Below are 27,577 nucleotides of genomic sequence, written 5' to 3' on the forward strand. Positions count from 1 at the left end.
ACGATGGCGACTCTGGTCCCACCTCTCTGAGGTAACTTGACCGCAACGTGACCAAGCAGTCGTACCCCCTTACAGCAATCAGCAACCATGCTGCACTTGGCACTGGAGTCTTCAGTCACCTGTAGGCCCAATGTCCAGGTGTACGGCGTCACTCACCTTACAATACCATTCACACTCCAGAGACAAATGACACGACACAGCGGTATGGTGGATGCTTACCGGTGTATATTGATATTTGCTGTACAGCAACCCCAAAACACCTACATATACAAAGTGCAAACTTGAAATAATGCAGCATGGAAGGGAAGAGGTGGGCGGTAGATACAGAAATACATAGCAGGGTTGCTGTGGGATCCACTGGTTTATAAATACATATTCAGACATCAAAAAACTGACAGTGCATATATTTTATATGAATGGCCATTAAGAAAACCGGTCACATAACATAAATATGGATTTATTCCTCTGGTGTAAATGCTGCTGTTCTCCTGAATCCGGCGTTATTTTTCTTTTGCTCCTATGCCTCTCCAGTCCAGAGATATGACCCTGTATATTAACATAGGTTTTTTTAGCCAAATGGGTGTGGTCCTCAAGAAAGCTTCATTGTGAGAAGCTACAGACCACGCCCACTTGACTTAAGAGACTAGATTTATATGCAGGGAAGAGAGGGCCATATCTCATGAACGGAGAGGCGCAGGAACAAGAGAAATACAACGCCGGATTCAGGAGAACGGCGGCATGTGCATCAAGTAATAAATACATATTTATGGAAAGTGACAGGTTCTCATAATATAAAGTTGGAACAAGTTGTGAGTCTCCAAATCGCTAAAGCTTTCCAGGATAATACTGACATTGAGCAGACACTTGTAGATAAACAGCATTAGACCAAGGAGGCAGTGAGTCCCCCATCGGGCCAAAATACTTAAAATTCATGCTTTTCAAAAAGTTGTGTAGGCTACCAATATGGCTGTCATCATAGCCGTTAGATTGTCACCTTTATTTTTCTCCCCAAATACTAAATCAGTCCAATAATGCAGTCATACGTCCCTTACTATAGCAGCCATATTGGTTACTACCCAATGACTCAACAGAATTATCATAGTGAATGGTGCAAAGGCAGATAGGACGATCTCATTGTGCGTGGACACCATTCCTTATGTAGGTAACAGTTATCACGTAATTTGGCTTTTCTGTTGCTATCTATTACTGAAAAACTTACAGAAAAACATCTTAAAGAGATCCGGTCACTTACAAAAAATATATATAATTCACAACTGGAGGAATTGCCGCTGTTCTCCTGAATCCGGAGCAGTTTCTCTTTTGTTTCTGCGCCTCTCCCTTCCCAAGATATGGCCTACTCTTCCCTGTATGCAATTCGAGTCTTTTTAAGCCAAGTGGGTGTGGTTCTCAAGACGACACCCACAGAATGGTATTGAGGACCACGCCTACATGGCTAAAAAGTCTATATTTACTCAAAGGCCATATCTTGGCAATGGAGAGGAGCAGGAAAAAAGAAAACCATCGCTGGATTCAGGAGAACAGCAGCATGTGCACCAGGTTAAAAAAAAATACATATTTCGGGCAAATGACAGGTCCGCTTTAAAGTTTTTTTTTCACATGGCCTGGTATTTTGAGAGAGATTGTAAGCTCTGTTAAAATGAGAGCTATGATTTCACTGGTTGCTATGGGCAACAGTGTTTATGGAGAAATAAATGAAAGCGGTGATTTGATCGGTTGCTAAGGACAACAAAGACAAGTTTTGTGGTAAAATGACCACTCTCTCCATGGTTACATGACTTCAAGGACTATAATTTACCGTAAGTGGCTTTTATTGTTAACATAATTGTTCCTGGAGCCTCCTCTGGTCAAAGACAATTTGTTTTAACAATGAGCAAACCAAATCTATTAAAAATATCATAAAAAAGGGAATCCGGGCCACGGCCCAAGTAAAAATACAGTAAATAATGAGCGTTCCTTCTATCTGATCACATCCAAAGGTCTCTGCTTATTAGTGACAATGACAAAACTTCAGCGCTGTCACATTCAGGCGGTGTGAAAAGATGGAGTGATATTTTAGTAGTCGGACATGGTACGGTCGCCTAAACATCGCGTATGAAGGTTGAATACAGGATGAAAACAAGGGAACTTACTAGATAAAATACATAAAGAAAATACAACAATGCCTCTTGAAGAAAATGGGCACCTTACAAGGGGATAATTTTTTATTCGGTCTAAAAATAATTTTCTCATTTGTTTATATATTATTTTTGCAAATGTGATCTATTAAAGTTGTGCCACCATTTGGGTTTTACAGGCTCTTAGTCTCTCGACACATTGCTGACTGCGCAATGAGTTAATGGAGAATCAGTCATTGAGCCCGGACTCTTTATCTGACTTGTTCTGAACTCCTCTCTTCTGATTTATGATCACAGAGTACATTCATTTTACAATATATTGTACTGGAAAAAAAGAAAAAAATTCCAAATGTGGTTTTGTTTTACACATCCAATGTGCAACATGATTCTTCAACTAAGTGTCATTATGGTGATGCCAAACTTGATTGTTTTTATTAAAGTGGTAAAAAAAAAAATAATAATAATTCTGCTTTGTGTCGAGATTTCTTAAAAGCCATAACTTTACTTTTCAATCAATGGACTGGTTTCTAGCACAGTGAGCGGATTTCTTTTATTGACACTATTTTGGACATTTTGATCACTTTTTATTGCATTTTTTTGGACAGTCGTAGGGAGGTGCAGTCACCGAAAAAGCTATTTAGAAGTTTTATTTATGATGATGTTTACCATATGGGTTAAATAATTTTATACTTTGATGGATTTGGTATACACACATACAGTGGGGAAAAGAAGAATTTGATTCTCTGCCGACTTTGTAAGTTTTCCCACCTACAAAGAATGGAGAGGTCTGTATTTTTTATCGTAGCTACACTTCACCTGTGAGACAGAATCTAAAAATAAAAGCAGAAAATCACATTGAATGATTTTACATAATTAATTTGCAGTTTATTGTAAGAAATAAGTAGTTGATACAATAGAAAAAGAGAACTTAATATTTGGTACAGAAACCTTTGTTTCCAATTACAGAGGTCAGACGTTTCCTGTAGTTCTTGACTAAGTCTGCACACACTGATTTTGGCCCCCTCCTACATACAGATCTTCTCCAGATCTTTCAGGCTTCAGGGCGGTCACTGGGAAACATTGAGTTTCAGCTCCCTGCAAAGATTTCCTATTGGTTCAGGTCTGGAGACCGGCTAGACCACTCCAGGACCCTGAAATGCTTCTTACGGAGCCACTCATTAGTTGCCCTGGCTGTGTGTTTCGGGTCATTGTCATGCTGGAAGACCCAGCCATGACCCATCTTCAATGATGTTACTGAGGGAAGGAAGATCTTGGCCAAAATCTTGCGATACATGACCCCATTCATCCTCCCTTAAATAGGGTGCAGTGGTTCTGTCCCCTTTTGCAGAAAAGCACTCCCAAAGTGTGATGTTTCCCCCACCATGCTTCATGGTTGGGACGATGTTCTTGAGATTGTGCTCATCCTTCTTCTTTATCCAAACACTGAGTGGAGTTGATACCAAAAAGTTTTATTTTAGTCCCATCTGACCACATGATCTTTTCCCATGCTTCCTCTGGATCATCCAGATGGTCATTGGCAAACTTCAAGCTGGCCTGGAGATGTGTTGGCGTGAGCAGGGGGACCTTGCGTGCCCTGCAGGATTTTAATGCATGACGGCATAGTGTGTTACTAACGGTAATGTTTGAGACTGTGGTCCCAGCTCTCTTCAGGTCATTGACCAGGTCCTCTCGTGTAGTACTGGGCTGATTCCTGATCTTTTTCAGAATCATCCTTACCCCACGAGGTGAGATTTTGCATGGAGCCCCAGACCGAGGAAGATTGACAGTCATCTTGTGTTTATTCCATTTTTTTTAGCCGAAACAACGTATCTGCAAATAGAGATTCTGATTTGGCTTTTATCCTGTCATATTGCATGACTCGTTAAGGGTCGATAGTGACTTGTAGGATTGCAGCTTCCAACAGGTGGCGCTAAAGAGTTCAAGTCCTCTTCCTCTCTGAAGATGCAATTTGCATATTCCATTTTCTTATAATTGTACCAACAGTTGTTGTCTTCTCACCACACTGCTTGCCCATTGTCCTATAGCCCATCCCAGCCTTGTGCAGGTCTAGTTTTGTCCCTGGTGTCCTTAGACGGCTCTTTGGTCTTGGCCATGGTGGAAAGATTGGAGTATGATTGATTGTGTGGACAGGTGTCTTTTATACATGTAATGAGTTCAAACAGGTGCAATTAATACAGGTAATGAGTGCAGAGTAGGAGGGTTTCTTAAAGAAAAACTAACAGGTCTGTGAGAGCCAGAATTCCTGCTGGTTGGTTGGTGATCAAATACTTATTTCATGCAACAAAATGCAATTTAATTATTTAACAATCATACAATGTGTTTTTCTGGCTTTTATTCTTAGATTTTGTCTCTCACAGTTGATAAAAATTACAGACCTCTCCATTCTTTGTAGGTGGGAAAATTAGCAAAATCGTCCGTCTATCAAATACTTATATTCCCCACTGTATATACACACACAGACATATATATTTAGAAACTTCACACTTTAAACTTCCCTTAGGGACTTCTAATCCTGATTTCCTTTTTTTTATATATTGCAATACTACAGTATTGCAGTATGTAGATAAAATGGTCGCCTATGGAACCATTCCTGTGGCTGGACTTCACAAGAATACCAAGATGGCAGCCATGAGGACCTTCATTTGGCGCCTGACTGCCATAGCAATCTATTGGCAGTTGCCTTACCCAGGACCATGTTTCTTACGCGCCACTGTCATTGACCAACGCAGTGATTGGGGCTAGCTCTGATTTCTGCTGTCAGAGGCGGATATAACAGACGTCATCCGCCGAGTTTGGAGCGGGATCAGCTCGCGAGCCCGTGTCCACACAACCACACCCAACGTATGACATACATGGAAGGGGTTAATACTAAAACAGTATACAGTAGGCTCCCTCTAGTGGTGGCTGCAGGTACTCCAAAGTTTATCACTTACCTTCACGACTATGTAATGGATTTGGATTTCTGTATCAGAAATCTGAGCTCCGGGTAATATGAAAATATATTCTGGACTGAAACAGAACAGTATTTGAACATTTCCTTTAAGCATGACTCAGAGAAAAAAAAGGCAGTTTCTCCAATAATGGCTGGTACATGGTGAGGCAGTAATGCTGTGGTCCAGCTGATGCATTGCAGAACTTATCAATAACTTATACTATTTCCAAGAATTGAATGACTGACTATTTGACGCAAACAATAATTGCGGGAAAGGATGAGGTGTCCAGCAATGAGTATGTGACTTGTAGTGTATGGACCTAGCTGTGGCCATACAGGCTCCGAGAAGAAGGAACTCGGCAAGAAAATACCGAACCTTCCCAACAATTGATCATCATTTATGGGAAATTGCCCCCAAACCCTTTCTGTAAGTGCTATCACCCGCCATGATCTGCAGCAATAAATAGTGTAGTGGACTGGAACATAAAGTGTTCTTGTCAACCCAAGACAAAGCTTGCTGTAGGTAAATGCAAGAACCCAAGCATGTCTTGACAGGAGAGATGCCCAAGAAACATCCGCTGGAGATCTCCATGTGTAATCTGGTCAGGATGGTGGTGAAACCTCCGTACTTTGCTACAGGAGGAAGAAAAAAAACAAAATGTAAGATGATGAGGTCAACTCGGGCCTGTATACAATGCAGGAACATGGACTATACTGAACATGCATTGTGAAGAAAGATGGCATAGAAGGAAATAAGCAGCCGGCATAGGAAAGCCATGAAGACATAACGCAGCCATGCAGTCAGCAAATCACCTACCCGCAGTCCTGGAGCGAAAACATAAAGAAGATCAGATCTTCTGCATCGTACGACTGGTAGGATGGGTCCTATACTTGGCCTTCCTCCTATGTGGCCACTAAGATATGGACTAAGATGGCGCGTGGCAAAACGATGGTTGGGCCGATTGTTTAGTTAGCAGCCATCTCACCTGACTGTCCTACACACAGGAACTCGCCCTATGCCGAGCACTCGGGTTTCCCATGAGAGACCCACCTCTGAAGACAAACTTACTCACCAAGAACAATGGTTGGCAGTCCATGTTGGGTCTTTTACGCTGACATAAGATGTTGGGGCGGAATAAGGATCTTAAAAGTCTGAGTTGGGTGGCCCCCCATACACACGACTGTCCACCCAGCACGTTGATATCGTCTGGCGTCAGTCTAATGACTATAGGGGGCTTTAACCTGACATAACATCCTTACACTTGGGTCAACGTTCCCCAACTGTTGTCTCACTGCCTGTCGGGGCATAACAGGGGTTGAAGTTTTGCCACAGCTATTCACAAGTATCCACAGAGGAATAATCGTTCATTTGGGCAAGTGTTCATCACCAAAAAGGAGATTTTTGTGTACTCACCGTAAAATCTTTTTCTCCGAGTCAATCATTGGGGGACACAGGACGAATGGGGTGTTATGCTGCTGCCACTAGGAGGACACTAAGTTAAACACACACAAAAGATTAACTCCTCCCCTGCAGTATACACCCACGGGCTGGACAATCCAGAGCCAGTTCGGTAACAAAGCAGTAGGAGTAAACAGTTAAAAACAGTAAACATGTTATAGTCAAAACACGGACTGAAGAGAATAACCGAGCCAACTAGGCTAACAGGGAGGGTGCTGTGTCCCCCAATGATTGACTCGGAGAAAAAGATTTTACGGTGAGTACACAAAAATCTCCTTTTCTCCTACGTATCATTGGGGGACACAGGACGAATGGGACGTCCCAAAGCAGTCCCTGGGAGGGTAACAAGAAGTTATAAATGCTGTGCGTACCTACGAGCTACAGATGAGACACTGCCGCTTGTAGGATTCGCCTACCGACGGACGCGTCTGCCGAAGCCTGAGAGTGCACATGGTAGTGCTTCGTGAATGTATGCAAGCTGGACCATGTAGCAGCCTTGCAGACCTGTGCAGCCGATGCCTGGTGCCGGATGGCCCAGGACGCGCCGACTGACCGGGTAGAATGAGCCTTGATCCCCGGAGGTGCGGCGTGACCCTTGACACGGTAGGACTCTTGGATGGCGGAACGAATCCACTTGGCAATGGAGGCCTTGGAAGCGGGCAGACCCTTCCGTGGCCCCTCCGGAAGAACGAACAAGGCGTCTGACCTACGGAGAGACGCCGTTCTGGAGACGTAACGTTTGAGACCCCTCACTAAGTCCAAAGTGTGGAGAGCCCTTTCCGTGCGGTGGGAAGGAGCAGGGCACAGTGAGGGAAGGACAATTTCTTCATTAAGATGGAAAGAGGAAACGACCTTCGGAAGAAAAGTCGGACATGTCCGCAGAACTACCTTGTCCTGGTGGAAAACGAGGAAAGGCGGTTGGCACGACAGAGCTGCCAGCTCAGAGACACGTCTAATAGACGTGACAGCCACGAGGAAGGCGACCTTCCACGACAAAAACAGCAAGGACACCTCATGCAAGGGCTCAAAGGGGGGCTCTTGAAGAGCACAGAGGACCAGATTCAGGTCCCATGGTTCCAAGGGCATTTTGTAAGGCGGAACCATATGAGAAACTCCCTGGATGAAGGTTTTGACTTGCAGTCTGTTTGCAATCCTTCTCTGGAAAAGAACCGAGAGAGCAGAAATTTGGCCCTTAAGAGAGCTAAGGGCAAGGCCCAAGTCTACGCCTGATTGAAGGAATTCCAAAATGTGAGGAATAGAAAAACGGAGGGGAGAACGTCTCCGATCCCTGCACCAGGCGAAGTATGCCTTCCAGGCGCGGTGGTAGATATAACCGTCTGGGGCAGCCCCTTCTGCCTCAGTACCCAGGACTCAACGGCCACGCCGTTAAACACAGGGCCTCTGAGTTCGGGTGGTAAATGGGCCCTTGAGACAGGAGGTCTGCGCGGCTCGGCAGCCTCCAAGGTACGTCTGAGACCAATTGTACCATCTCGGCGTACCATGTCCTGCGTGGCCAGTCCGGAGCGATGAGAATTACTGGAATCCGTTCTGCCTTGATCTTCCTGATCACCTTCGCCAGAAGGGGAATTGGAGGAAAGATGTATGGGAGTGTGAAACCCTGCCATGAGAGGACGAGAGCGTCGGCTCCGAGGGCTGAGGGGTCGTGAGACCTGGCCACGAAAACGGGAACCTGGCAATTGAGGCGAGATGCCATTAGATCCACGTCCGGAGTCCCCCATCGAGAACATATCTGGTGAAAGACTGCGGGATGGAGAGACCACTCTCCGGGATCGAGACTGTGGCGACTGAGAAAGTCCGCTTCCCAGTTTTCCACGCCTGGGATGTAAACTGCTGAGAGTATGGAGTGGTTGGTCTCGGCCCAGCGGAGAATGAGCGTTACCTCGGCCATGGCCGCTTTGCTGCGAGTGCCCCCTTGGCGGTTGATATAGGCTACCGCAGTGGCGTTGTCGGACTGGACTCTGACCGCGCGGCCGGAAAGGAACGGATGAAACTGGCGGAGAGCCAGTCTGATTGCCCGAATCTCTAAGATGTTGATGGGCAGCTGGGATTCCTGCAGGGACCAGCGACCCTGAGTCGAGTGGCGTTGGAACACTGCACCCCATCCGAAGAGACTGGCGTCCGTTGTGACAACCAGCCAGTGCACCGGAAGGAAAGACTTCCCCCGAGTCAGGGAGGACCTCTTGGTCCACCACCTGAGAGACTGCCTGATTGGGCGAGAGAGCAGGAGACGGCGGTCGAGCGAGGCGGGATTCCTGTCCCATACTGCTAGAAGGGCGTGCTGTAGGGGACGGAGGTGAAAAACAGCAAAAGGCACTGCCTCCATCGCCGCCACCATCCTGCCGAGTACCCTCATGGAGAAGCGTAAGGAGTGAGGGCGAGGTTGGATAAGCTTTCGGACTTCTCTCTGTAGAGTGGAAACCTTTTCCGGAGGTAGGAGTACTAGACCCTGAGAGGAGTCTAGGATCATTCCCAGGTAGGATATGGTTTGAGCCGGGACCAGGGAAGATTTTTTGAAGTTGATTTTCCAACCCAGGCGCAAAAAGGTATTTATGGTGACTTCTACTGCTTCTGAGCAGGATCGAAAAGAGGAGCCCTTTATGAGAATGTCGTCCAAGTAGGGCAACACCACTATGCCTCGAGCATGGAGAATGGCCACGGCAGCTGCCATGACCTTGGTAAACACCCGAGGAGCGGTGGCCAGCCCGAAAGGTAGGGCGACAAACTGAAAATGGTGCCCCTGGACCGCGAAGCGGAGGAAGCGCTGATGAGACGGTAGGATGGGAATGTGCAGGTAAGCGTCTTGAACATCTAGAGATGCAAGGAACTCGCCCTCTTCCAGAGAGGCAATTACCGAGCGGAGGGACTCCATGCGGAATTGACGTACGCGAACGTACTTGTTGAGAAGCTTGAGGTCTAATATTGGACGTACTGATCCGTCCTTCTTTGGTACGATGAAAAGATTGGAATAGAAACCTTGGTACCTCTCGTTCTGAGGTACCGGGATGATGACCCCGTCTTCCCATAGCGACTTTATGGCCTGGAAATACTGACGGACCCTTGCTCTGGGAGGAGGGGACTGGAAGAAACGAGATGGGGGAAGAGAGACAAACTATCTTGTAACCAAAGGACACTAGGTCGCGGACCCGTCGGTCGGGAACTACCGAGAGCCACGCGTCCCGAAAAAAGAGTAGGCGGCCGCCAACTCTGTCGGTGTCCTTCGGCATTTGCCAAAAGTCATTGCGGTGGAGACCTGTTAGGTCTGGGCCCTCGGGATCCCTGTTGTCTGGGTCTGCCTCTCCAGGAGGGAGAAGGTTTATAAGACGGCTGGGAGGCTCTGTCCTTGCGCTGACCTCTCCCGACGCCGGGTGGCGCGGAGGAGGGATTGGACCAATTGGAGCTAAAACGGAAATATCGGCCTCGGCCCTGTTGGTTGCGAAAGGGCCGAAAAGTTCGTTGCTGGGGAAGGAATTTGCTCTTTCCTCCTGTGGAGTCTGCGATTATTTTGTCTAGTTTGTCCCCAAAAAGGCGTTCGCCCTGGTATGGAAGAGACGTGAGGGATTTTTTGGAGCCCGAGTCCGCCTTCCAGTCCCTGAGCCAAAGGGATCTGCGGATCGTGACAGCATTGGCCGCTGCCTGTGAGGCACAGTTGGCCGCGTCTAAGGATGCGGAAACTACGAAGTCCCCCGCTCTGGCAATCTGAGTGGTCAGGTGTGAAATTTCGGGGGGTAAGTCGGCACGTAGTGCTGTAGAGGTTAAAGACTCGGCCCAATGGGTCATGGCTTTTGCAACCCACGTGACGGCAAAAGAAGGAAAGAGAGAAGCCGAGGAGGCTTCAAAGGCCGAACGAGCCATCTGTTCAATTTGTCTATCAGTGGGATGCTTGATGGACGCACCCTCGGAGGAAGATAGAACCGCCTTGGTGGCTAGCCGCGACACTGGCGGGTCCACGGAGGGTGACTGAGACCACTCCTTAGCTAGGTCCTGAGCAAACGGATACTTCAATTGCATAGCCTTCTGACCTGAGAAACGTTTATCCGGACGGACTCTATGGAGATCGACAATGTCCTTGAATTGAGGGTGCGTAGGAAAAAATTTATGAGCCTTTGTGGTTCGCCCGAATGACACGGGATGAGCCGCCTTGGACGGGGTTTCCTCCTCTAACTGTAGCGTCTGACTTACAGAGTCTATGAGAGAATCTAGGGTCTCTTGATCGTGATGATACTCTGGGGAACAGGACGCGTTGGATGCGTCGTCCAGGAAGGATTCCCTGCTATGAGTCGGGGATGAGTGGCGAGAGACATCGCTCTCTGAGCCGGAGGGCTGATCACGGACCGGAGATATTACCCTGGACCTCTTTTTAGATGAGTGAGGGCTTCTGGAAGCGGTACGACCTCTAGGCCGAGAGGGGTTCTTAGACCGCGTTACATCATCCGTGGAAGTGCCCTGGGTAAGGGACGGCTCACGGAGGGACTGTATCGTCCTTTCCAAGGATGCCACAGATCGAGCAAGGGAGGACGCCCATGCGGGGGTACTAGGCTCGCTACATTCCGGGACAGAGGCCGGAGTATCCTGTGCCGCAGACATTTCGCAGGCGGTGCACAGCGGAGCAGTGTGACCTCGGGGCAGAGATACCTTGCAGGAGGTGCACACAGCAAAAATAACAGAGTGGGTCTTTCCAGTCCGTTTTTGCCTAGACTGTGACATATTTGTGATTCAGAGAGCGTACTGGCAGGGGGGGAGACAATCCTACTGAGTGCGTCTCACCAAAGTCCTGCGGTGGCCTGGCAGGTAGATCCTGAAGTCCTGTGCGCTGCGGAGCTGCAGAGCCACCAGCGTACTTCCCGGTCCAAGATGGCCGCCGAGATGTGAGAAGGGCGCTTCTCGGGAACGAGAAGGGCGCTTCTCGGGAACGAGAAGCGCCCAGGGAGGGGGCGTGTCGTGGGCGGGCGTTGGCGTGCATGTAGGCGGGCGCTGGAGTCCGGCCCGGGCCGGGTTGCCAATGCGCCAACTGAGCGCCGGATTGCCCGCCGTGCCCCCTCAGAAGTACAACGCTGCCCCGCATTAGTAAGAGAGTAAGGGGCCCCCTCCTGTCAGCTCGTCGGTCCCCGCACTTACCCTGTGCGATGGAACCGATGCTCCATCCACCTTCACCTTGGTAGGGAGAGGGTGGAGAGCTTCTGCCGCCGTGCGTCATCCGCTATATTCAGTGGTGATGCAGTGGGCGGCTGCACGGACGCCATGTCAATCTGTCCGGCTGTGCCCTGGCTCCAGGAAACTTAGGTGGATGATTAGTCCCCGTGGTCGCCTGAGAGGGAGGGAGGGAGATCGGAACGCTAAGGAACCGTCGCCACACTGAAACTGAGCCAGGGCTGGCATCCATCGTCGCGGGAAAGGATACAGGAGGAACGCTCCATGTACTTGCCCGTTGTTGGTGCGGGAGAGATCAGAGCTGAAAATTTGCCTGTCGCTCCCTTCTCTCCGTTAAATCCAAAAATTGGTGGGGTCCAGAGGACCCAAGTGCCTCCTGAGACACTAAGTAAGAACTGGCTCTGGATTGTCCAGCCCGTGGGTGTATACTGCAGGGAAGGAGTTAATCTTTTGTGTGTGTTTAACTTAGTGTCCTCCTAGTGGCAGCAGCATAACACCCCATTCGTCCTGTGTCCCCCAATGATACGTAGGAGAAAGCCCTTTTATACATTGATGGTCCTTGGAAAGTTCTCCTGACTGTACTACTTCACAAACATCCTCCTTCAAGAAGTTTTAATCAAGAATGATATTGTACGGCAGGCACATATATACCCACCTTCCCCCCATAATACAGTAAATCACGATGACTTGAGCAGATAGCAGCATTACCAGACGCTGGCCTAATGGGCAATCAGAGGACAGAATTCTGCGGCTATGGACATGTATTATTAAGTGACTCTCACTTTGCAGCTTTTAAGGAACTGGAAAAAGACAAACTATGTGTAATGTGGAAATATCACTTCCTGGCCGCCCAGTAACCATCGAAATGCCACATTGGATGATCTATTGTACCTAGATGGTCTGACTCAGTAGAGTCCCCCTATATGATCCGATGAAGCTCGTAGCATTTAATGGTGGCCATACACTTTAGATACCCGTTTTAAAAAACTAGACATATAAAAAAAAAAAAAAAAAGTCACGTGAAAAGCATAAATGATTTACAGGGAAAAAAAAAGAAAAGAGGATGAAATACAGATTACACATACAAAGAGGCCTCACCGAGACGACACCCCGAAACCCAAATGATATGACCTACTTTATGGAGTTCTATCTCCTTTTAGGTTTTAACAGAAAGCCAGTACATTTTAATTTACAGTCTCGGACAAGAAGAACTACAGAGGGATGTCATCATTACAGGAGATGGGTATTATACTGGAGCCAACTGATATAATAGCTGGCTGGTACCGCTCATTTACACATTTCACTTTTGTTTTTTCTTGCAACCTTATAAAAAACAGGATTTACATAAATTGACATGATGGCAACCTAAGGAAATAGAGATGTATAATCCCACAAGGAATCACTAATTAATACCCTCGGTATTTACATGGGCCGATCAACCATAACACTGAACCACCTGTATAATATACGGTAATTTATTCCATTGCGTGCCGGTAATAGGCTCTAATGCTTCGTGGCAAGGACAATCAGATTTCTGAAGGTGACCTGGCACCAAGATGCTCCATATTGTGCCGGCAATAGGCTCTAACGCTTCATGCACGGACAGTCAGATTTCTGAAGGTGACATGGCACCAAGATGCTCCATATTGTGCCGGTAATAGGCTCTAAGGGTACCTTCACACTGGTCGATTCTGCTACGATTACGACGCATTTGCGTCATATTAGACATCGCAGTACGAGCTCGTAGCCAGCGGTCACACTCTACGATGTTAACGCTTTTTCTGACGTAGTTGCGATGTGAACGTCACGCGTCGCAATCGTACGCTACCCTTCACACCGCCATAGTCCTACGACTCCGAGCGTGACGTATTACCAGCATGGGCGTGCTAAAACGTCACGCCCAATCAGGAGACAGGTATGCGGAAGCCCAACCCACGTAGTCGCATTACGAGCTCGTATGACCGCCGTCACATACTACGATTTCGACCGCCACAGCGGGACATTTACGACGAAAGAAAGTTCTGCTCTTTCTTTCACATCGTACGATGCTGGGCTGCGTCGCAAATCGTAACGCCATGTCACACTTTGCAACCTCGGAACGAGGACGGATAAACGTCACAAATCGAACGCTCGTTCAGACTTTGATTGCACAGTGTGAAGGGGCCCTAACGCTTCGTGGCATGGACAACCAGATTTCTGAAGGTGTTCTGGCACCAAGATGTTCCATCTCCTGCTGTTAATAGGCTCTAACGCTTCGTGGCAAGGACAATCAGATTTCTGAAGGTGTCCTGGCACCAAGATGTATTAACCCATTTCCCACAAATAGACGTAACGGGTGTATAGTTTTGTCTAAGGGATGGCATGGAAGCAGGAGCGGAGCCCATGCAATCTGCTCAGGAGCTGACTATAGTACAAGGGGTTCATGTTATGGCTGATCGCTGTATAAATTCATACTAATAAGGTCTATGAACAGAAACCTCAAGTGTGAGGAAAAGTTTGGTATCCTATACGTAGCCTGCAAATTGCACCACACTGTTTTAGGGTCGGTGATCGTAAGTTTCATATACACTACTCACAAAAAGTTAGGGATATTTGGCTTTTGGGTGAAATTTCAGGATGAACCTAAAATTCCCTCTAACATTTTCAGGTGAACTTAATGTCACATCTCTAAGCTTCTGAGTGCACATGTACAACTGTTCCATGTTTCAGGACTTTCTGCACAACTTGCTCATCTCCAACAAGGAGATTAATGGCAAAATTCACAAGAGGTGTTTGATCGATGAATCACCCAATACATTTCACGGTTCAATTAGAATTGGTATTAATCAGTCCTCCTCCTCCTCATCAGGCTGTTTACGTTTTGACATCATGAGACCAAGACGACACCTAACAATTGATCCGCAGTACGTCTCCATTGCGAGGCTTCAGACAGGATGTTCTCAGACAGAAGTGGCCACTGAGCTCAGAGTGTCAGAGTCATCAGCAGGATGTCACAGAGATACAGAGACTGGAAGGGTCACAGAAAGGTAGAGAAGTGGACGTCCTTTGGCCACATCCCACACTGATGACGGCTTCATTGTGAACAATGTCATTCAGAACCGGATGATGAATGTGCACAACTCCAGGCACATGTAAGGGAGGCGAGAGGTTCCCAAGTGTCACGTCAGACCATTCAAAACCATTTACATCAGTGAAGTCTATGTGCTAGATGACCTGTAAGGGCACCTGACCGCACCACCAGGCCCAGGCGTCATCTACGCTGGATGAGGAGCCAGGAGGCCTCAGTGCTGTTCACTGAAGAAAACCAAATCCTACTGAGCAGAAATGATGGCCGCCAACGATGTTGGAGATGTCAGGGAGATGAGCCTTTGGTGATGTTACATTGTGGGCAGGTGTGTCAGGTCCATACAGAACTGCTCTACACTCTGTGACAAGCCCCTACTACTGGAATAACATTGTTAATCCAGTCACTGTGCCTCTACACGAACAACACCAGCCTAATATCTTCATGGACGACAATGCTCCAGCTCATTGAGGTCTCATCATTAGGGAGCGGTTACCGGAGACTGGGGGACCTCACATGGAGCGGCCTGCACTTTCTACAGATCTGAATCCCGTAGAAAACCTATAGGATCAGCTGAGTGGATGTGTAGAGGCTCGTAACTCTATACTCCAGAACCTCAATGATCTGAGGGGCGTCCTTCAAGAAGAGTGGGACACGATGCCTCTGGAGACAGTAACGCCACTTGTGACCAGCAGGAGACGTCATCGTCAGCTGTAGTTGATGCTAAAGGACACAGAACATGTTCTTGAGACACTGACATCTTTTGGGGGTATATCCACTACTGTTGTTGGCTTTTGTTTTAATAAATTGTAGAGATGAGGAAATCACCATTTTTGCTTCTACTTAAATGCCCGACTGTCATGATAAAATATCTCTGTAGCGGAAACGTTTTGTTTTCCATACATTTCACCCGAAAGCCAAATATCCCTTTTGTGAGTAGTTTATGTTTTATCAACATCAATGAATAAGTGTCACAATGATGAAATTATATTTTTCATGAATCATTCCCTATTATTCAGATTAAGGGATGATTTTTGCAGCCTCAGTACGCTGGCTAAAAAAATAAAATAATATATGCAAATTACACTTTCAGAAAGGAAGGGGAGTAGAACTCTAGCGTCACCTACTGGAAGTAGCAATCCTAAAAATCAATACAGACCCTTTCATGGGCTTTACCACATAACTTAGGATAAAAGCCAAACCAGTTACTCTATTTTCAGACAAGTGTTCCAGGGTCTTTGCCTCTCCTCAGTGCAAAACAAGTATTGCATGGCCTATAAGTCTCATTACACCAGAATGTCAGGCTTGTCACTCTCCCACAAGGAGAAACTTTATGCCTTAAGAGCCTAAAAAAAAGTAAGCTTTTCATTATTAGAATATTTTTCCTATTTCGCCCACACTGGGCATATTCCTGTATTAAAGGGATTGTCCATCCATCTAAAAAAAAGACTGAGTAGCGTTTAAAATAAAAAAAAAAAAATAAATAAAAAAATATATATATATATAATTATTAAAAAATAAACATAGCGTTATTCTCCTTCACCAAGCCTCCACTGCTCCTTTTGTGATGCTTCCCGGGTCCATGATGTTCTTTACTTTGTGGTCCCTTTAAGCACACTGGAAATGACTGCTCAGCCAATCACTGGTAGCAGTGGTGACTCATCTCAGTCAGTGATTGGCTGAGCAGTCATTTCCTGTGTGTTGAGAGGGACCAGGAAGTAGAGACAAGTAGGGACCAAGGAGGAATCAGAACAGGAGCAGTGGGAGATTATTGTGAGGTGAGGTGATGTTTTGTCGTTTTTTTTTTTTTATTATGCCCGTTTCACACAGTTAAAAAAAAAATATCGACTGGACAGTCCCTTTAAGTAATGGAAGGATAAGACTGTTTTTTTTTACTAAACAACTGAATGACTACCCCTTTTCTAAGCCAGAAATACTCAATCGTCACATCCCTTCCCCCACTGATCATCATCGGGTCATCCACGGTGCGTTACTAATGTCATTAGTTTTAACCAATTAGCACTAGACAAAGCATGCACAGAGAAAGCACAGATAGTAGGCAAACCGTGCCGGCATCATAGCCCAGTGCAGAATGAGGACGTGACACACAAAAGACAGATGCAAGGAGGGAGACGTTGAGTTCAGACAGAGGTCTTTCTGTAACAAACCGTTTCAAAGTCAGCAATGTGCACAGATTTTGCAGCTCCTTCCAGCATTTCCATGGATGGTGGTGTGATATTTTGAGCCTCATTTGCGCCTGCTGATGAGTTTTCGGAGGTTGGTGAGGTCACATCTGCAGATGGTGAGGTCTCTTTCACCGGTGAGGTCTCTTTCACCGGTGAGGTCTCTTTCACAGCGGTTGAGGTACTTTCTGCAGTTACAGTGGTCAATGCTTCAGCAGGGGAGGTATATTCTTCAGCGGAGGCGGTCCTTTCTACAGCAGAGGCGGTCCTTTCTTCAGCAGAGGCAGTCCTTTCTTCAGCAGAGGCGGTCCTTTCTTCAGCAGAGGCAGTCCCTTCTTCAGCAGAGCCGCCTTCTTCTTCTGCAGAGCCGCCTTCTTCTTCTGCAGAGGAGCCTTCTTCTTCAGCGGAAGAGCCTTCTTCTTCAGCGGAGGAGTCATCTTCTTCTTGGGATAGGAAAGCCTCTTCTTCCACTGGCATGGTATCTCCTGCCGCTGGGGATCTCTCTTCTACAAATTAATGGAATAAAAGTAGAGAATGTTACCCGCGGAGCCTCAATAACCAGATTCAACTCCTGACTACCTAAAAAGTCAAACTGCAGTACAAGATTCGTGGAGATGGTTATGTATTGGTGAGACTGTCCTGGAGTGGAACCCTTCATGAACTTGCAGTTCTGACAGCACCTGGTATATATTATCACAGAGATCTCCCTATAAATATCCTCGCAGATATTTCGATTACTGCCCCTTTAAGGTTCAATCCATTTTAGACTTAATACTTTAATGAACATATATACGAGAAATCTTTTATGTATTTATTTTTTATTATCTTACTACTTAATTATTGCCTCGACTATCTCCATATGGGAAATCTGCTAATCATGCGGCTTTCTTTGCTGCAGTGCAGTAAAGAGATACATTACGAGCAATTAGCGAACAGCAAAAGTGCCTAATAAATGTAATCAGTGATAAAAAAGAAAAATAATGTGGCTCATGTAGAGACATATTATAGCCGCTCATAAAGATCATATTTTTTGGCCAGCAATCAATTCTTGAATCCCCCAATATGTTCACGACCACTGAATATCCATTACAGGGGAATACAATTAGCTGCCAGTATTTTTACATGTATGGAGGAGCTACGGGGCAAAATATGCTACTCAACTGGGTGGATGCAATAGGTAAAATAGTGCAATGTACCTAAAAATAAAGGAATGTCATGTAATATGGCCAAAGAGCTGCAGTACTAGGACGCATAGTGGCTACCTGCAGCAGCCACTAGAGGGAGCTCACTGCATACAGATGTATACAGCTCAGCTTGAATCCATATGCCACCCATAAAGTTCCGCATGAGGTCTCTATCTGACGTATCCGTGCTTCAGTAAGGCTCACCATGGCTTGTACCGCTCTCCACATTTCCTTCTAGTGAACATTGCTCCATGTTTGCCTCCGTCTCACTGGAATGCATGGACTCAGATTCTAGAACAGGGGTTAAATTCTGCACCGGGTCCAGGGCTGGGCATTGGTTCTGGACAGAACCTATAGATTACAAACAAGATTACTTATTAAAGAATTTATTAAAGCACCCATACACATAGGACAAAGTTTAGCACTATCGGAAATGGCAAAGTAATAACAAAGTCATGGGGGTGTCTTCCTGCATCTGCTGTCAATGAACTGCCTTCCTTGTATAGGAGAACCAGAACAACATTTATAGCTAAAGAAAATCTATCACTTGCCATAAATATGGCGTAAAAGCCGCTGTTCTCCTGAATCCGGCGTTGTTTTTATTTTGTTCCTGCGCCTCTCCGTTCCGGAGATATTGCCCCTTCTTCACTGTGTATAAATTTTAGTCTTGTTAGCCAAGTGGGCCTGGTGCCTGTGTCCACACCCACTTGGTTAACTAGAGAGGAAAGAGGAGGCCATATCTCAGGAACGGAGAGGCGCAGAAACAAAAGAAATACAAGGCCGGATTCAGGAGAACAGCGACATTTATACCAGGTGAAACAATATATATTTACGGAATGTGACCGGTCCTCTTTAATGAGCTACATGTTCTGTTCTCATTTGGCAAACAGCTGTAATTCAGAGGTATGGGAAAGCTGGATGATCTTTGTTAGCTGTAACAGCAGTCTTACGCTCGACATTAGCTTCCAGCATAGACAATCTTTCTTAGCCACAGCACTAGCGAGGACTAAGGGCTCAAACAGTTGTACGCCAGCCATCGCTTTCATATGCTAGAAGTAGTTTTATGCAAGGGATGAGCCTGGGCTGGATATTTCTGGATATCATGTCATCTTTGTCTTATGAAAATATAGAAATTGATCTAGCTGCCAATAAACGTCAGTGACACTTGTATAGCCGGCTATGCAGCAGGTCAAGGGTAATTTAGGAGTTCTATTTCACATCTTATGACTGCAGTTGGTTGTCCCATAAACATCATTTATCTATCCACAGGTATATATATATCAATCGTAAAAATGCAGGGTATAGTGTATGGAGCAGTACTGAGCATGTGCGACCACCACGCCTATAGACCGTGAATACAGCAGTGGTCGCACATGCTCACTGCTGCTCCATTCACACAGACTTTGGAACCTCCATTTTTGTGATCGTATAGGTCTCAGCAGATGCACCGCACACTATCGATCTTACATATATAATCTATTCTGTGGATAGGCAGTATACATTGTTTGATGGATAACCCCTTAAAGTAAAACACTTTTTATGTTTTTTTGTTTTTGTACTTTGTTGACTTCATTTGGGATAAATTACTGTAAAAAAACCATGGATAAAACTACAAGAACACTTTTTATTCACTTATCCAATGGGTGACTCATATACCAGATATAGAGTCAGATGGGTGGAGCAACTAAAAAGGGGAGGGGTATTAGTGGATGGCGTCTTGATATTTCTGGTCAATAACAGAAAATACAGCCCCAGGGTCCATCATACAGATATGACCACGAGTCAATTATATGACACTGAGTCCCACTCTCTATTATAAAGGCGCGGTATCCACAGTCCTGGTGTCTCATTGGCAGCGCAGCACATGCTGGTCTGAACGTGGCTGTAGGCTATGGAGCGTCAGAATGAGGCTGCATAGCCTTTGTCAGAGTCACTGGACCATGGCGGACCCACTGGGTTAGTAACGGTGGGTGTCTGATAGACCCCTCTCCATTACTAACACCAGGGCTTGATGTCAGATGTTTTTAGACAATTCACAGCTGACATCAACCCCAAAACATTACCCCGATGGTCAACTCACCATGACAACTGGGAAGAGCCAAGGCGCAGCACCAGAATTGGAGCATCTCCTGTGATGCGTCTCTTCTGGGGTGATGGGAGGGCTGTATTTGTACTATGGGAAGGGACCAATAGCCAGGGACCTCCCCAGCCTGATAATATCAGCTCACAAAAATGTATGAAGGAGGAAGGCACCTCTGTTTTAAAATTTCTTCAAGGCTTTATTTCACATTCAAAAAAGATAAAATCCCCACGTTAGCAGGAAACACAGATGCGTTTCTGGCACTAGTGCGCCCTTAGTCGTAGACAATGTTTTACATTGACCATAGATTATAATGGGTGTGCATGTGTACGCATCTCCGGTACGTGTGAAAAACAAACACTACATGTACCGGAAACAAGGAAGTGTGATGGGGGCCTAGCCTGGTTATTATGAACTTTCTGGTGCTTATTTATGAACACAGACCAAATCAACGTTGAGCTGAACTTTGATGTTGTTATAAAACGTGAGAGGTGTTCAGAAAAAGACAGATAAAAAAAAGAGAACCTCCAACTTAGAGTAGAGCTGGGTTGGGTGCCTGATTAATCATTGCCTTTGCGCTTTTTTTTTTTTTCTTCGTGTTTTGCGCCTTTTCTTTGTTTGCACCCAAATCATTACTCTAGTTGAGCCTTTTTTTTAAAGTTATTTTATGTGCTTGCTTTTTTTTTTCTTTTGTTTTTTCTCCACTCTGACTTCAAAGGGACCACAAATGAAGAATCGGGCCTGTGTTTATAGGCAAAGTTTGTTTTCTGGCCAGAGATCTATTTGTTGAAGGCAAGCTCCATAAGGACATGAACAATGCAATGTATAGACTCTTGTGTATATGTTAGCTGATGTGCTAACTCTGGGTTGTTCGCCATGTTAATGCCCTCCAATATAGTTCCATTTAGGCCTCACTCGGACAATATATTTATGTAACCATGTACCATGCATGTTATTCTCGGACCCATAAACGTGTGGGGAGCACTTGTATGGAGTCCTATCTAAGGGCAGCAGTGATAGATCCGTGACATAGCACTGCTGTCCCCTGACTGCAGAGTCCCAGTGTATCCTAGGTTTCCTGCCTCCTGCTTGTGATGGGTTTCTCCCTTTCAAGCTGAAAAAAAGAAAACTGTGGAGCTTCATCTCAAAGAATACACTGGGTACTCTTTACACCAGAGGTGTCAAACTGCATTCCTCGAGGGCCGCCAACAGGTCGTGTTTTCAGGATTTCCTTAGCATTCCACAAGGTGCTGGAATCATTCTGTGCAGATGATTAAATTATCACCTGTGCAATACAAGGAAATCCTGAAAACATGACCTGTTGGCGGCCCTCGAGGAATGCAGTTTGACACCTCTTTACACAGCATACACAGATAGTATAAAGAGTCAGTGGGTGTCCTGTAACTCTGCAGCTAATCATTGCCTACTGTATAAGACTGAAATCATATTCAGTGTAATGGTGGACACGAAAAGGAACAAGCAGGGTATGATAGGAAGGATTGTAGTGGACTTGATGCATAAGCAAAAAAAAAAAACTCCATTGTGAAAAGAAATTTTATAGGATACATACCATCTTCTTTAAAGGGGTGGGAAACTATTGTGTAAGTCCTTTTCATGTGAACTAACTTCAATAGATAAGCTCTTTTTTTGTAAATACTCTACTTTCCCAAATCCTCGTGTAACCCCAGTGGCTTTTTGGTTGGGAGTCCCGATGCCAGAGTCAGCAACGGACCCCTACACCCATCATCGCATGTTATCAGCATACAACTAAAATGATCATGAGAGAGCGCAGCGAGCGCGATGACGACATTACATGGTGCCCACTGCACTGAGATGTGCGGCGCTTGAGAATGCTCAATGCAGAGAACAAAGCAGCAGGGGAATGAGGCGGAGTTGTGTTTTATTTTTGTTTTTTAACATCAGTGAGAACATTGTGGTGGCCAGAATACTGTATGGAGGCCTATGGGGAGTGCATTATTGTTGTGAATTGAACTTTTTGGCTCCCTCTTGTGGTCACTAGCGACATGACACTTTGATTTTCTTTCCCCAGCTTGGTACCCACCTGGTTCGTTAGTCCAGGGGTGTTGCTATTTAAACTCCCTGGATTCTCAGTCTGGTGCCTGGCATCGTTGTAATCAGTTCCTTTCTGTTTGCTCCTGTCTGCTGGTCCTGGTTCTTTGCAAAATAAGCTAAGTCCTGCTTCCTTATTTTTTGGTTATTTGCATTGCTCTTATTTTTGTCCAGCTTGTACTAAATGTGATTCCTGATATTGCTGGAAGCTCTAGGGGGCTGATATTCTCCTCCCGTGCCGTTAGACGGTTCGGGGGTTCTTGAATATTCAGCGTGGAAATTTTGATAGGGTTTTTGCTGACCGTATAAGTCATCTTCCTATATTCTGCTATTAGTCAGTGGGCCTCTCTTTGCTAAAACCTAGTTCATTCTTACGTTTGTCTTTTCTTCTTACCTCACCGTTATTATTTGTTGGGGGCTTGTATCCAACTTTTGGGGTCTTTTCTCTGGAGGCAAGAAAGGTCTATTGTTTCCCTTTAGGGTTAGTTAGTTCTCCGGCTGGCGCGAGACGCCTAGAACCAACTTAGGTACGTTCCCCGGCTACTGCTATTTGTTGTGCTAGGATCAGTTATATGGTCAGCCTAGTTACCACTGCCCTATGAGCTGGTTTTTTGTGTGTGCAGACTTGGTAATAACCTCTGAGACCCTCTGCCATTGGGGTCATAACAGTATGCCAGGCCAAAAGTAATACTTAATGCATTGCAGAAGTGGGATTATAAGAAAGGAAATTCTGAGGTTTTTTTTTTTTTTTTCTCTTTCTTCCTCCCCTTTATCTCTGAGTGGCTTGAGCTTGCTGCAGACATGAATGTCCAGACTTTGATTACTAGTGTGGATCAGCTTGCTGCTCGTGTGCAGGGCATTCAAGATTTTGTTACTTGTAGTCCTATGTCAGAACCTAAAATACCTATTCCTGAACTGTTCTCTGGAGACCGATTTAAGTTTAGGAATTTCAGGAATAATTGTAAATTGTTTCTATCTCTGAGACCTCGTTCGTCTGGAGACTCAGCTCAGCAAGTAAAAATTGTTATCTCTTTCTTGCGGGGCGACCCTCAGGATTGGGCCTTCAAGTTAGCGCCAGGAGATCCGGCATTGGCAAATATTGATGCGTTTTTTCTGGCGCTCGGGTTGCTTTACGAGGAGCCCAATCTTGAAATTCAGGCAGAAAAAGCTTTGCTGGCTATCTCTCAGGGCCAGGATGAAGCTGAAGTGTATTGCCAAAAATTTCGGAAATGGTCCGTGCTTACTCAGTGGAACGAGTGTGCTCTGGCCGCAAATTTCAGAAATGGCCTTTCTGAAGCCATTAAGAATGTGATGGTGGGTTTCTCCATTCCTACAAGTCTGAATGATTCCATGGCGCTGGCTATTCAAATTGACCGGCGTTTGCGGGAGCGCAAAGCCGTTAATCCTCTGGTGGTGTTGTCTGAACAAACACCTGATTTAATGCAATGTGGTAGAATTCAGACTAGAAATGAACGGAAAAATCATAGACGTCAGAATGGGTTGTGTTTTTACTGTGGTGATCCTACACATGTTATATCAGCATGCTCTAAACGCTTAACAAAGGTGGTTAGTCCTGTCGCCATTGGTAATTTGCAACCTAAATTTATTTTGTCTGTGACTTTAATTTGCTCATTGTCTTCCTACCCTGTTATGGCGTTTGTGGATTCAGGTGCTGCCCTGAGTCTTATGGATTTTTCATTTGCCAAACGCTGTGGTTTTGTTCTTGAGCCGTTGGTAAATCCTATCCCTCTTAGAGGTATTGATGCTACGCCATTGGCGGAAAATAAGCCGCAGTTTTGGACACAGGTAACCATGTGCATGACTCCTGAACATCGGGAGGTGATTCGTTTTCTGGTTCTGCATAAAATGCATGATTTGGTCGTTTTGGGTCTACCATGGTTACAGACCCATAATCCAGTTTTGGATTGGAAGGCAATGTCTGTGTCAAGTTGGGGCTGTCAGGGAATTCATGGTGATTCCCCGCCGGTGTCTATTGCTTCCTCTACTCCTTCGGAAGTTCCTGAGTATTTGTCTGATTATCAGGATGTATTCAGCGAGTCCAGGTCCAGTGCTCTTCCTCCTCATAGGGACTGTGACTGCGCTATAGATTTGATTCCGGGTAGTAAATTTCCTAAGGGAGGATTATTTAATCTGTCTGTACCTGAGCATACCGCAATGCGTTCGTATATCAAGGAGTCTCTGGAGAAGGGGCATATTCGTCCATCCTCTTCCCCTCTTGGTGCGGGATTCTTTTTTGTGGCCAAGAAGGACGGATCTTTGAGACCTTGTATAGACTATCGGCTTCTGAATAAAATCACTGTTAAATTTCAGTATCCTTTGCCTCTGTTGTCGGACTTGTTTGCCCGGATTAACCCCTTCATGACCTTGGGATTTTTCGTTTTTCCGTTTTCGTTTTTCACTCCCCTCCTTCACAGAGCCATAACTTTTTTATTTTTCCGTCAATTTGGCCATGTGAGGGCTTATTTTTTGCGAGACGAGTTGTACTTTTGAACGACATCATTGGTTTTACCATGTAGTGTACTAGAAAACGGGAAAAAAATTCCAAGTGCAGTGAAATTGCAAAAAAAGTGCAATCCCACACTTGTTTTTTGCTTGCCTATTTTGCTAGGTTCACTAAATGCTAAAACTGACCTGCCATTATGATTCTCCAGGTCAGTACGAGTTCATAGACACCTCACATGTCTAGGTTATGTTTTACCTAAGTGGTGAAAAAAAATTCCAAACTTTGCAAAAAAAAAAAAAAAAAAATTGCGCCATTTTCCGATACTCGTAGCGTCTCCATTTTTCGTTATCTGGGGTCAGGTGAGGGCTTATTTTTTGTGTGCCGAGCTGGCGTTTTTAATTATAGCATTTTGGTGCAGATACGTTCTTTTGATCGCCCGTTATTGCATTTTAACCCCTTCCTGACATCCGACGTACTATCCCGTCGAGGTGGGGTGGGCCCGTATGACCGCCGACGGGATAGTACGTCATAGCCGATCGGCCGCGCTCACGGGGGGAGCGCGGCCGATCGCGGCCGGGTGTCGGCTGCATATCGCAGCTGACATCCGGCACTATGTGCCAGGAGCGGTCATGGACCGCTCCCGGCACATTAACCCCCGGCACACCGCGATCAAACATGATCGCGATGTGCCGGCGGTGCAGGGAAGCATCGCGCAGGGAGGGGGCTCCCTGCGGGCTTCCCTGAGCCCCCCGCAGCAACGCGATGTGATCGCGTTGCTGCGAGGGTCTTACCTCCCTCCCTGCCTGCTCCAGACCCGGATCCAAGATGGCCGCGGATCCGGGTCCTGCAGGGAGGGAGGTGGCTTCACAGACGCCTGCTCAGAGCAGGCACTGTGAAGCAGCCTGTACTTCTCGCAGATCGGTGATCTGTCAGAGTGCTAAGCAAACTGGCAGATCACCGATCTGTATTGTCCCCCCCTGGGGCAAAGTAAAAAAGTAAAAAAAAAAATTTCCAAATGTGTAAAAAAAAATAAAAAAAAATATTCCAAAATAATGAAAAAAAAAAAATATATATTATTCCCATAAATACATTTCTTTATCTAAATAAAAAAAAAAAACAATAAAAGTACACATATTTAGTATCGCCGCGTCCGTAACGACCCCACCTATAAAACTGCCCCACTAGTTAACCCCTTCAGTAAACACCGTAAGAAAAAAAAAAAAAAAACGAGGCAAAAAACAACGCTTTATTACCATACCGCCGAACAAAAAGTGGAATAACACGCGATCAAAAAGACTGATATAAATATCCATGGTACCGCTGAAAACGTCATCTTGTCCCGCAAAAAACAAGCCGCCATACAGCATCATCAGCAAAAAAATAAAAAAGTTATAGTCCTGAGAAAAAAGCGATACCAAAATAATTATTTTTTCTATAAAATAGTTTTTATCGTATAAAAGCGCCAAAACATAAAAAAATGATATAAATGAGATATCGCTGTAATCGTACTGACCCGAAGAATAAAACTGCTTTATCAATTTTACCAAACGCGGAACGGTATAAACGCCTCTCCCAAAAGAAATTCAGGAATTGCTGGTTTTTGGTCATTCTGCCTCACAAAAATCGGAATAAAAAGCGATCAAAAATGGTCACGTGTCCGAAAATGTTACCAATAAAAACGTCAACTCGTCCCGCAAAAAACAAGACCTCACATGACTCTGTGGAGCAAAATGTGGAAAAATTATAGGTCTCAAAATGTGGAGACGCAAAAACTTTTTTGCTATAAAAAGCGTCGCTGGTTTCACACTTGCGTTTTTGTCTGCAGCGTTTTTTGCACAAAAAAACGCATGCGTTTTTTCCCTATATTTAACATTGAAAACGCATGCGGTTTTTTTGTACACGTTTGGTCGCGTTTTCAAACGCATGCGGTTTTTTTCTGCATGCGTTAATTTTCAGAAATACAACCTGCAGTATTTTCTTGGTGTTTTTAAGCACATGCGTTTGTTTGCGTTAAAAACGCATGCATTTTTATCGAAAAAAAAACAGAAAACACACTGAAAAGCCACCCACCACCATCAAGGTGATAAAGGGATCCAAACCCTAACCCTAACTCTACCCCTAACCTCACCCCTAACCGTTTAATGAACATTTTCTGACAGTCATAGTGCCACGTATTTCAGTGCCACGTATTTCAGTGCCACGTGTTTCAGTGCCACGTGTTTCAGTGCCACGTGTTTCAGTGCCACGTATTTCAGTGCCACGTATCACGTATTTCAGTGCCACGTATCACGTATTTCAGTGCCACATATTTTAGTACCACGTATTTCAGTTGCACGTGTTTCAGTGCCACGTATTTCAGTGCCACGTATTTCAGTGCCACGTATTTCAGTGCCACGTATTTCAGTGCCACGTATCACGTATTTCAGTGCCACGTGTTTCAGTGCCACGTATTTAAGTGCCACGTATCACATATTTCAGTGCCACGTATTTCAGTGCCACGTATTTAAGTGCCACGTATTTAAGTGCCACGTATTTAAGTGCCACGTATTTCAGTGCCACGTATTTCAGTGCCACGTATTTCAGTGCCATGTATTTCAGTGCCACGTATTTAAGTGCCACGTATCACATATTTAAGTGCCACGTATTTAAGTGCCACGTATTTAAGTGCCACGTATTTCAGTGCCACGTATTTCAGTGCCACGTATTTCAGTGCCACGTATTTCAGTGCCACGTATCACGTATTTCAGTGCCACGTGTTTCAGTGCCACGTATTTAAGTGCCACGTATCACATATTTAAGTGCCACGTATTTCAGTG

The 27,577-nt window shown here is 45.5% G+C and overlaps 1 protein-coding gene across 2 annotated transcripts in view; it reads right to left on the bottom strand.

Moving 5' to 3' along the window:
- Positions 1-210: 210 nt before the first annotated feature.
- The window catches only part of CCDC9 (coiled-coil domain containing 9), a 60,433-nt gene continuing 33,066 nt past the window's right edge, over positions 211-27,577 (bottom strand). For both annotated transcript variants that reach the window (XM_077285510.1, XM_077285511.1), the window contains exons 13-15: positions 18,352-18,498; positions 16,949-17,469; positions 211-5,721 (exon numbers count right to left, since the gene is read on the bottom strand). In XM_077285510.1, coding sequence (XP_077141625.1) covers positions 5,692-5,721; positions 16,949-17,469; positions 18,352-18,498 — 698 coding nt within the window. In that variant the 3' untranslated portion in view covers positions 211-5,691. The remainder of the gene's footprint in view (positions 5,722-16,948; positions 17,470-18,351; positions 18,499-27,577) is intronic.

The sequence above is a fragment of the Ranitomeya variabilis genome, chromosome 2 (assembly GCF_051348905.1).
Source record: "Ranitomeya variabilis isolate aRanVar5 chromosome 2, aRanVar5.hap1, whole genome shotgun sequence".
NCBI classification, from domain to species: domain Eukaryota; kingdom Metazoa; phylum Chordata; class Amphibia; order Anura; family Dendrobatidae; genus Ranitomeya; species Ranitomeya variabilis.